General features: G+C 35.0%; 1 protein-coding gene across 25 annotated transcripts in view; it reads left to right on the forward strand.

The window, feature by feature from the left end:
- Window positions 1-12,064, forward strand: part of CHD9 (chromodomain helicase DNA binding protein 9) — a 275,732-nt gene that overhangs the window by 185,465 nt on the left and 78,203 nt on the right. For all 25 annotated transcript variants that reach the window (XM_054453479.2, XM_054453475.2, XM_054453480.2 and 22 more), the window contains 5 exons: window positions 1,094-1,337; window positions 5,592-5,768; window positions 8,099-8,242; window positions 8,358-8,613; window positions 10,105-10,315. In XM_054453479.2, coding sequence (XP_054309454.2) covers window positions 1,094-1,337; window positions 5,592-5,768; window positions 8,099-8,242; window positions 8,358-8,613; window positions 10,105-10,315 — 1,032 coding nt within the window. The remainder of the gene's footprint in view (window positions 1-1,093; window positions 1,338-5,591; window positions 5,769-8,098; window positions 8,243-8,357; window positions 8,614-10,104; window positions 10,316-12,064) is intronic.

The raw sequence follows: 12,064 nt of genomic DNA on the forward strand, positions 1-12,064 counted from the left end.
TTAATTCTGGAAAGTTCTCTCCTCTTAGTTACTCCTCTCTTAGACCAGGTCCCCACACTTTCTTCCCTGCACTTAATGGTACTTTCCCAGTTACTGTCCCAACTTCTAGTCACCTCAATGTCTCATATCCACAATAGCACCAAAGTAAACTTTAAAATACAAACCTAATCTTATTGGATTTGTTTGAAGAGTTCCAGTAATTTCCATTGCATAATAGAATGGCAAATGTCTTCTATTTATGACCCTACTTACCTCAATAATCTCTCCTCCTTTTACCCTCCCCTCCAAACCATAGAACAACTTTTGGTCCCTCAGTTCATCATGTTCTTTACACTTCTGCTCATTCACTGTGCTCTCTGGCAAAAATCCTACTCATTACTGACCTCTTTTCTGAAAGAGGTCTTCTCTCATCTCTTCTAGCCAGAGTTGAGGCTTACTCTTTTGAGCCTCCATAATAAACCATACTGATGATTCTTAATTGGCCACATATCATAATCATCTGTGAAGCTTATTTTTGAAATTATAGCTGATTTTATCCTATTCCATACACATTGAATCAGAATATGTAGGGGAGGGGCCTGAGTATCTTTTATTTCAAGCTTTGTAAGCTCTTCTGATGTGCAGCCACAATTGAAAACCAGTGCTTTATCTGTGCTTCAGTGATAGCACATTGCATGACTATTTATTTGCATGTCAGCTTCTGTAATAGATACACACCCCTGAAAGGCAGAGAACATGTTTTATTTCTTTTGTATCCCATCTTCTCATACTGTCCTGAGAAATAGAAGGTATTTATTAAATGATTCCTGAACAAATAATATTATTGAGTTGGCCTTGCCCTTCCCTTTTCTTTTTTAAAAAATCAAACATCTAATGGGTGGTATCCTTATTTTGGAGCTATAGAAATCTTTACTTGTCCCTTTGCAGGTTTATAATAAAATTGTAATCTTAAGCCTACCCAGCACTTAAGCAACTTTTACATTTTTATAAATGCAACTATTTTATTTGATCTTTGATTATTTTTGTATATTTGTCTTTAAAGTATAGAAAAAAACCCCAATGTATGCATGGATAATGTATTTGTTTATTTCAGACGAAACTGCATCTTAGCAGATGAAATGGGTCTTGGCAAAACTATTCAATCAATTACATTCCTCTATGAAATCCTTCTGACTGGTATAAGAGGACCTTTCCTGATTATTGCTCCACTTTCTACTATTGCAAACTGGGAGAGAGAATTTCGTACATGGACTGATATTAACGTTGTGGTTTATCATGGGAGCCTGATTAGCAGACAGATGATACAGCAATACGAGATGTACTTCAGGGATTCACAGGTGTGTTATTGATTATTTTGTTTGTTGTTTGAAAGGTCAGGGCTGAAAAAGATAAGCATTACCTACCAATTATTTTCACATTTAGGATACATTTTAATTGCCTACCTAGATCTTAGTTTAAGCTCTTTCATTCATCATTTTTATTTTACAGTAAATTTGAGTGGCTGAAGAGAACAATGAGAAAAGTCAATTTAATGCCGTAGTTCACTATAATGAAGTATGCAGATTTAAACAATGCACGAGTTTCATTGTAATCCTTAATTTTTCAACTAGAATAATAATTTTACTAAAATTGTTTTTAAATACACATTAGATTTATTTTTAGAGTATTAACTGTCTCTGATCATTGTCCAGCTTTTTTCCCATCATTTAAAAAATTTAAATCTTCACTAATACCACAAGCTTAAATGCCTGTTGAGCTGAGACCATAGGTTCTCTTTCATGTTCAATGGATTTTTATTTTAGACATTTTTTAAAATGTGGTTTGTTTTGCTTACCAAAACAGGTATACCTCCATCTTTTAGGAATGATTATTTCAGTATTCTAGTGGTTTGATGATGTTCCTCTCTCCATGTATTTTAGAGGAGCATTTTGTATTTTACTTTGACCACTTACTCTTTAAGAAGGGATTTCCTATCCCTTCTAAATACATAGATCGTAAAATAAAAGGATGACAACTCAAGAATTTTCTAGCAGAAAGTTAAGACTAGAAAAGATAGGCGAAGCATGGTGGCTCACACTTACAATCTTAACACTTTGGGAGGCCGAGGTGGGAGGATTGCTTGAGGCCAGGAGTTCCAGACCAGTCTGGGCAACAAAGCAAGACCCCATCTCTACGAAAAAATTAAAATATTTTTAAAAAAAGAAAACGTGAGAAAACATTCAAGTCATGGTTTTGAATGTTCATGTGAATCGTTTTATTAAAATATTTCGATAAAATCAATAAACACAATTCACAAAAAAGTGTACTTTTTAAATGGAAAAGGTTTATCTCCTGGCACCCTACACTAAAAGCACTTTAGTATTTTTTCTTTCCCTCATTCTGTTGTTCTAAAAGGATCATTATAATACATGGCCAGGTTATGTGATATGATAGAGGTTGAAGTAAGATAATGTGCGTAGCCTTCTACTTTTGTCTCCCAATGATAACTGATTTTCTACCTGTTTGAGCCCAAGAGTTTGAGGCCGCAGTGAGCTATGATCACACCACTGCACTGAAGCCTGGGTGACAGCAAGACCCTGTCCCTAAAAAAAGGAAAAGAATCAAACTGTAATCTAATTAAGATATCATGGACTCCAAAGGTGCAAAGGTGACTATTTTCAATTGAAGAATAATTAATTATATAGATGCTTAATTTCATATAAATGTAATTGTTTCAACCTTGGAAGTAGGAAGCAAAATGAGGTTAGAGGAACAAAATCAGTTAATTTATCCATTTTCAAACTCTTGGGCTTAAGTGATCCTCCCAAGTAGCTGAGACTGCAGGAGTGCATTTCCACACCTGGCTAATTATTTTTTTTTTTGTGAAGATGGGGTCTCAATTTGTTGCCCAGGCTGGTCTCGAACTCATGTAATCCTCCCACCTCAGCCTCCCAAAGTGCTGGGATTACAGGCAGGAGCCACTGCACCTGGCCTAGTGTTTCATTATTCTTACTCGTACATTTGTAGAATTTTAGAGCTGTATGTTGTCATAAAAATTATTTAATTTGACATTCTCATTTTTTATAGAAAGCACAACTAATATCTTGAGACTTACAGAGATTTTTAACAAGGTTACAGTTTTAATATATGTGTCACATAAGTTTGGCATAAATATGATAGCCAAAAACCTGGAAGATTCTTGATATGTAATAAACTGAATTGTATATATTAAATATTGTATTTTTATGATAAATGTTACAAATTCTGGATATATATTACCTAAAGAGGTTTTAAATTTCAAAAGATAAAGATGTCTCCTATAATGAAATAAATAGATCTGTACTTCAAATATAGAAATAACTTTTAGAGTTAACTCTTTTAAATATATTTTCATATAAATTAAGTGAATATTTAACTTCTTTTTTTTTTTACATTACCAAATAGCTTGAAATAACAGTAGTACTAAAATTATACTAAAATTTTTCTAAATTGCCCTGGGAAAAGTAATAGAAGTGATAAACTAATAACCACAAACATTTATCAAGTATTTAACATGTGCCAGGCTTTACATATATTATTTCACTTAATCTTTGTAATATCAACCTTGTGAAATAGACAGTATTATCTCCATTTTACCCATGAGAAAACTGAGGCTAAAGAAGTTGCATAGATTGCCCCAAAATCACATGTAAAACCAGGATTAATAAACTCAAATCAATCAGATTCAAGAGCCCTTGTTATTAAACACTGTGATATCAACTTAACTGAATATATTACATCCCAGGTTTTTAGAGCTGTATAAATGCCAGAGATTTATAATTTATACCTATTTTAATAATATTCTACTGCAGCTATTATTCAACTTAATGGCCAGTATACACAATTAATATTAACTAACCTAAAATTAATTAGGTTAATATTAATTAAAATCTAAGAATATCCAACTGTTCTTATCCCTTCTTTTCACTTAATACCCAATAGCTTATGTTTTCAACCCTGTTTAAACACTCTCTTCACTTAGATTCCAAGACTTCATCCTGTCCTACATCACCACTTATTCTTTCTCAAGCCCCCTTTATTGGTTCCTTCTTGTCTTCCCTGTATCTAAACTTTGGGGTAACCCAGGGCTCAGTCTTCAGACTCTTTTGTGCCTGCACTCATTATCTCACATAGTTGATTCATACACCTAACTTTGAATACCATCTGTACTGCTGAAATTCCTAAGCCTGTATCACCAACTCTAAACTCTTTCCTAAATTCCAGAGTCATATCCAAATGCCTTCTTAACAACTCTACATGGATATGTCTAATAGATGTCTCAAAATTAACACATGCAAAATCAAAATCCAAAACTACTACTTTTTAGTAAATAACAACATGAACTTCCAGTTGTTCAAGCTAAAATTTTTGGGGGTAAATTTGAGGCCCTCCTCTATCTCACTCCATACTTATCCATTGGGAAATCCTGTTGGCTCTGCTTTCAAAATGTATCTAGAACTGACCACTTCTCATGAACTCCAATGAAGATTTCTTGCTTGCATTACTATGGCAGCTTTTTAACTGTTCTCCATGATCCTGTCCTTGGCCTCTCCAGACAGGTTTCATCACAACTGCCAAAGGGACTTTTTAAAAATATATGTCAAATCAGGACACTTCTTACAAATCCCTTCAATAGTGTCTTGCTCAGAGCCTAAGTTTGTTATCACAGTTTTCAAGTCCCACAGTCGGCCACATCCCCTCCCCAACTCACTGGGTTTCAAACACTCTGGCTTTCTTGCTATTATCTGAATGCTGCCAAAGATACACTTGCCTTAGGGCCTTCATACTTACTACTACTTTTACCAAGAATGCTTTCTTTTATACATCTCTAGATATCAACGTGACTTCCTCCCTCATCTTTAGATCTTTCCTCAGATACCACATCGCAATAATGGTCTCCCAACCACTCTATATAAAAACTGCAGTTGTCACCTCCAACCTTATACTTCTTATCCCACATCCTTGTTTTATTTTATTCCACAGCCCTTATCTCTAACTTACTTTTTAAAAAATTATTTTCTTAATAACTATGTCCTACATTTGATTCAGTAGAATATAAGTTCTAATTGGATAATTATTTTTATCTGTTTTGTTTACTGCTATATCTCTAACAACTAGAACAGGGTCTAGCACATAGATACTCAATGTCTGCTGAATAAAGTATTTGGATGGCTAATTATTCGCAATTTATTTGCTGTTATATTTGTGAACTCATTGGTGTAAGTAATAAGAACTAATACTGAAATCTCATTGGCCAGATTTTATCATGATTATTTCTTGCCCAAAATTATTATAATTCTTAAAAATTATCGTAAAACATTTTACCAAGAAATACTTATTTGGATAAAATTATGAATAATATAATTATGTTGGCATAATGTTTAACAACATTATCGAACACAGCAATATAATACAGTTTCAATGATAAAAGTTTTCATTGTAAGGGAGTGTCTGCATATGTAAAAATTTCATTAGAAATGTTTTATAACAGATGTTATCTGATGCCATTTGACAGGAATAAAAAATATGCAATTAAAATATTCCAGCAAATAATTATATTTGATCATTTCTAGGGGCGTATCATTCGAGGAGCTTACAGATTCCAAGCCATCATCACCACTTTTGAAATGATTCTTGGAGGCTGTGGAGAGCTTAATGCAATTGAATGGCGATGTGTGATTATTGATGAAGCACATAGGTTAAAAAATAAAAATTGTAAACTCTTAGAGGGCCTGAAACTCATGAATCTGGTAAGTAACTTAATATTATCATTATGACAATTGAGTTTATTAGATGTATAGTGAAAGGTCATAGAGTTAATGCTAAAAATTTTTCTTTTTAATTTTAGAGTATAGTACATCTGAATCTTATCTGTGATAGTTGAGATTTTTGGCGGGGCCTTAATTTGTAAGAAAAAAAATTCTGTTTCCTACGACTTCAAATTTTTTAGCTCTTTCCTTCAAAAAGCATTAGTAATTAATTTTTAAAATGAGACCTCTATAGAGTATGTACTATTTAAAAGAAAATAAGACCGTAAGTTTTTGTTTTGTTTGTTTGTTTGAGATGGAGTTTCTCTCTTGTTGCCCAGGCTGGAGTGCAATGATGCGGTCTCCACTCACTGTAACCTCCACCTCCCGGATTCAAGCGATTCTCCTGCCTCAGCCTCCCGAGTAGCTGGGATTACAGGCATGTGCCACCATGCCCAGCTAATTTTGTATTTTTAGTAGAGATGGGGTTTCTCCATGTTGGTCAGGCTGGTCTCGAACTCCCGACCTCAGATTATCCACCTGCCTCGGCCTCCAAAAGTGCTGGGATTACAGGCGTGAGCCACCACACCCAGCTAATTTTTTGTATTTTTAGTAGACTAAGACCATAAGTTTTAAGCCATGAATTACTTAATAAAAAGCCCCTCTACCAAAGTTATATTATTCAGATCATTTATGATAAAAAGTCCTACACAATTCTACATGTTTAGCATATATTGGTTATAATTAATAGTGGGATTTCTTATAGTCATCTTTTTGTTAGTGTGTTTGCTTCTTTCAAATGAAAGCATTTTTTAAACATTTTGATTTTTAATTAAGACCACATAATTACTACATGAGCACTTGAACAAATAATTCAAATACAAAGAACCACATTCTGTAAAAACTTAAAGTGTTCCTTTTTACTCCCTGTCCATCTATGCCACACACCCAGTTCAACACCTCATTCCAGTATGGTTTCCTGTTTATCTTTCTAGGCCATTTGCTACCATATATATAATATGCAGATTCACAGATACATAGATACATATACAAATATTTAGCATGGGAATTTAAAGGTTTTGTCAAATAAAGTTTTAAATAATTTGTACTACCATTAAAAATATTCTATGTTTATTTTCTTCTTTTACTATTATGTTTAATTTTTAAGGAATTGTAGTTTCAAAGCATATTTCTTTTTTTTTTTTTGAGACGGAGTCTCACTCTGTCGCCCAGGCCAGAGTGCAGTGGCGTGATCTCAGCTCACTGCAAGCTCCACCTGCCGGGTTCACGCCATTCTCCTGCCTCAGCCTCCTGAGTAGCTGGGACTACAGGTGCCCACCACCACGCCAGGCTAATTTTTTGTATTTTTAGTAGAGACGGGGTTTCTCCATGTTACCCAGGATGGTCTCGATCTCCGACCTTGTGATCCGCCTGCCTCGGCCTCCCAAAGTGCTGGGATTACGGGCATGAGCCACCACATCCGGCCTCAAAGCATATTTCAATTAGACCTTTACGTTCTTGGATTGTAACCTTAGTGATTTGATAATCTGTTCATGTTTGAAGAGTTAAATGATGATCATCCAAATTATAAATGATGAGCACTCTTTGGTATACAAATTACCATACCAAGAATGTTTGAGTACAAAAGAAAAAATGCCCTCTTTATTCTTAGAATGTTGATTTCTTTTTTTCTAAAATTATTTAGAATTTTTAAAGGCATGAATAGCATACAAAGTGAAGCATTTCAGATGATAGAGTTTTTAAAAAGTGATTGGGAAAGTACATTCCTAAAGATTTGTGGGTAGAGATGTAGTTTTTTGAGTTAACTCTTGAAAATTATGAGTTTGGGTACCGTGGCTCACACCTGTAATCCCAGCACTTTGGGCTTACTTGAGGCCTGGAGCTCGAGATCAGCTGGGTAACATAGTAAGACCTCATCTCTACAAAAAAAATTTTTTAAATTAGCCAGGTGTTGTGGTGCATACCTGTAGTCTTAGCTACTCAGGAGTCTGAGGCAGGAAGATCCCTTAAGCCCGGGAGTTCAAGGTTACAGTGGCACCACTGTAATTTATTCTAATCATTGTAATTATGTTGTATGTGTGATGCTGAACTATGATGGCATCACTGCACTCCAGCCTGGGTGTCACAGCAAGACCTTGTCTCTAAACAAACAAACAAATATATATATGTGTATATATACACACACACACACACATATATATGTATATATAGTCAGGAAAATATTTGCATATTGAACATTCGATAACCTAAGTCAGTTTTCATATAATTTTAGTACTGTCATGTTTGATGTGAATTGTTCTCACTTTTTGTAGGAACACAAGGTGCTTTTGACTGGCACACCTCTCCAAAATACAGTTGAAGAACTATTTAGTCTTCTTCACTTTCTTGAACCCTTAAGGTTTCCTTCTGAATCGACATTTATGCAAGAATTTGGGGATCTGAAAACAGAGGAACAGGTATCCTATTGCTCTTTGTAAATATATTCATCGCATTTCTAATTATTGTAATTATTTTGTATGTGTAATTAAATGCTCACTTATGTTATATGTCTTTTTATCATTTTTTATTCAGGTACAGAAACTTCAGGCTATCCTGAAACCAATGATGTTGAGACGATTAAAAGAAGATGTGGAAAAGAAGTTGGCACCTAAAGAAGAAACCATCATTGAAGTAGAACTTACTAATATTCAAAAGAAATACTACCGGGCTATCTTGGAAAAGAACTTTTCTTTTTTATCCAAAGGAGCAGGACAAACTAATGTACCTAACTTGGTCAATACCATGATGGAGCTCAGGAAATGTTGTAATCATCCATATCTTATCAAAGGTAGCTAAGAAAGATTACAACAAATATGTTTTTTCTTGCAACAGATACTAATGAATAAATAAACAGAACACACTACAGCTGTAGTGGCTGTTATGAGTCTCCACTGTGATATTCTAAGGAATTACAAGTGTTACAGAATCAGAGGCAATGTGAAGTGCTTCGTTACAGTGACTGATGTTAGCACACCAGGTTACAACAGCAGCAGTTTGTTCAGTAAAATTTGGACTAGAATTTGTCCTCTTGTTTAATCCTCTTCATAGGCGAAGACAGCAAAGCCCATTTTGGTGCTTCTGCATTGCCATTTTTTTCCTGGTTTCCTTCCAGTCTAGATTCATCAGTTAGTGTTTCAATTCTTGTGCTGTAATAATGTTACTTTTTAAGATCTTATCAGGTTCAATCCCAGTGTTCTCTCTGTACAATGTTTGGGTTTTTCACTTATTCTTGGGAATATACGCCTCTCTACTCACTTTATTCAAGACAACTGAAGTCTCTTGTAGTTACAGTACTCTGAGGACTCTGAGTTACAGTACTCTGAGGACTGTAGTTACAGTACTCTGAGGACAGGCTGAGGAAAGGACTACAGAGAGCCTCTTTAATTCTGATTTGGATTATCTGAAGGAAGTGTGCATCAAGGACCTGTAACATGGCTTTCATTTTAATTTATTCTCTTCTTTCTTTCTTTTTCTGTGTTTTTTTGTTGTTGTTGTTTGTTTTTGTTTTTGTTTTTGTTTTAAGATACAGTGTCACTCTATCACCCAGGCTGGAGTACAGAGGTGTGTTCATAGCTCACAGTAGCCTCAAGCTCCTGGAAACTGATCCTTCTGCCTCAGCCTCCTTAGTAACTAGAACTAGGCATATGCACCACCATACCCAGCTGATTTCTTTTTTTTTTTTTTCTTTTTGGTAGAGATGGGGTCTTGTTATGTTGCTCAGGCTGGTCTCAAACTCCTGGCCTCAGGAAATCCTTCTGCCTTGGCTTCCCAAAGTGCTGAAATTACAGGCACGAGCCACTGCACCTAGCCTTAATTTTTTCTTGTTTCCTTGTTTTGATGGCTAACAAGATGCCCATAGACACATCCAGATCAACTATGATTATCCTTCAGTGATGACCACTGTTATGATTGCTGTTTAAATATTAGATATTTAAAAATATATGTGTTTACTCAACTGAGTTAGGACCACAGTTTTATTTTTTCCCTAATAGCATTCATTAAACATTTGGCAAACATAAATTTATAAAAGGCATTATGCCAGGTATCTGAGGAGATAAAAAGATGTTTAAGACATTGTCTATGTCCTCAATGGAATTACAGTCTGGTATTGGTGGAGGTTCAGCAACAAGCATAAATAATTCTAATAAAAGCAATGTACATACCATTAGAAAATTATGTTACAGAAGCACACAGGAGCACTAATTTTGATTAAAAGGAAAGCAATTGGGAATTTCCTGCATTTGCACATTGCTGTTATCTTCTCCTATTTCTTTGACAGGTGCTGAGGAGAAAATACTTGGAGAATTTAGAGATACTTATAATCCAGCTGCTTCTGATTTTCATCTTCAAGCAATGATCCAGTCTGCTGGTAAATTGGTCCTTATTGATAAATTGCTTCCCAAAATGAAAGCTGGAGGTCATAAAGTGCTCATCTTCTCTCAAATGGTTCGCTGCCTTGACATCCTGGAGGACTATCTCATACATAAAAGGTAAAGCATACTGAATTATACTATGAATTATGCTAAGTATATGCTATTAAGATTTGTGCAGCACTGTAATGTAAATGAACTTTACTCATATCTTTCTCTTTACTAGATTAGAATAATGCATTCAAATTTATAAGTAAAGATTGTTTAGGATTATGTGTTATATTTTTCTAACCTGTGTATGTTGCAATATTAGATGTGCCTGAGGAGTCCAATTAAGAAAAGCTTGCAAATAAACATTTGTTGACCCAGGAATGGGTTTAAAAATGTACATTTTACTTGATTAATAAACCTTTTGGATGAAACTTTAAATAGATGTATATTTACAACAGTCATCTTCAAAATTGAAAAAAGTGATTCAAGAACTTTTGGATCTATTTCATTGTTATAATTAGAGCCTTAAGTTGTGGGACTTTTATTCTTATTATATACTATATAAAATTTGTTCATGCTTTAATGTTTTCTGATTTGTTTCAATGTGGGTTTTTTGTTTTGTTTTGTTTTGTTTATTGGTACATCACAATAAGATAGTGTTAAATATTGTCTAATCAGGCCGGGCGCGGTGGCTAACGTCTGTAATCCCAGCACTTTGGGAGCCCGAGGCAGGCGGATCACGAGGTCAGGAGATCAAGACCATCCTGGCTTACACGGTGAAACCCCCGTCTCTACTAAAAAAAAAAAATACAAAAAATTAGCCGGGCATAGTGGCGGGCTCCTGTAGTCCCAGCTACTCAGGAGGCTGAGGCAGGAGAATGGCGTGAACCTGGGAAGCAGAGCTTGCAGTGAGCCAAGATCACGCCACTGCACTCCAGCCTGGGCGACAGAGCGAATCTCCATCTCAAAAAAAAAAAAAAAAAAAAAATTGTCTAATCAGTATTTAGGCTATAATAGGCTAATTATCATAGGATATTTTATCAGACCATTAGGATTCCATCTGATAGTAACATTAATGTAAAAGAGAATCAGAAATTTCAGCTATAGATTTTTTGTTTTTTGTTGTTGTTGTTTTGTTGGTTTTTTTTTTTTTTTTTTTGAAGACAAGGTCTCACTCTGTTGCCCAGGGTGTTGTGCAGTGGTGTGAGCATAGCTCATTGCAACCTGGAACTCCTGAGCTCAAGCAATCCTCCCACCTCAGCCTCCCAGGAAGCTGGGACTACAAGCATGCACTACCATACCAGCTAATATATTTTTGGTAGAGACAGGGTCTCACTGTGTTGCCCAAGCCAGTCTCAAACTCCTGGGCTCAAGCAGTTCTTCCACCTCAGCCTCCCAAAGTGCTAGGATTATAGGCATGAGCCACCGCACCTGGCTTGCACATTTTAATTCAATAGATTTTAACCCATATAGATAAGTAAAGGTCTATACTGATTTATATTATTAGAGATTATGTAGTTCATTTTTATTTTTCATTTTTATTTCTAGTTCCATTTTTATTGTCAGTGTCCTACTGTTTAGCCTCATTTTAAAGTGTATATTATTCTCAATGTTGTATCATGTGATGTGAACATTAAGTTGCACTGTTCCCAAAAATAGTAATTCTTATATTTTTTTAATCTTCTTACATGGAGAACTTCATAGAGATAAAACTACTTATAAATTTCATTGTAATAAATTTCATGGAAAATTCAGAGTTTCTTTATTGTCATAACAAACATTATTAGAAGTCTCCATTTTGCAGGTACCAGAGATAACCACGGACAGACTGCTAAAACTCTAGTAAATCATATGTAGAAGTGTGTCAGATGTCATATG

The sequence above is a fragment of the Pongo pygmaeus genome, chromosome 18, assembly GCF_028885625.2.
Source record: "Pongo pygmaeus isolate AG05252 chromosome 18, NHGRI_mPonPyg2-v2.0_pri, whole genome shotgun sequence".
NCBI lineage: Eukaryota > Metazoa > Chordata > Mammalia > Primates > Hominidae > Pongo > Pongo pygmaeus.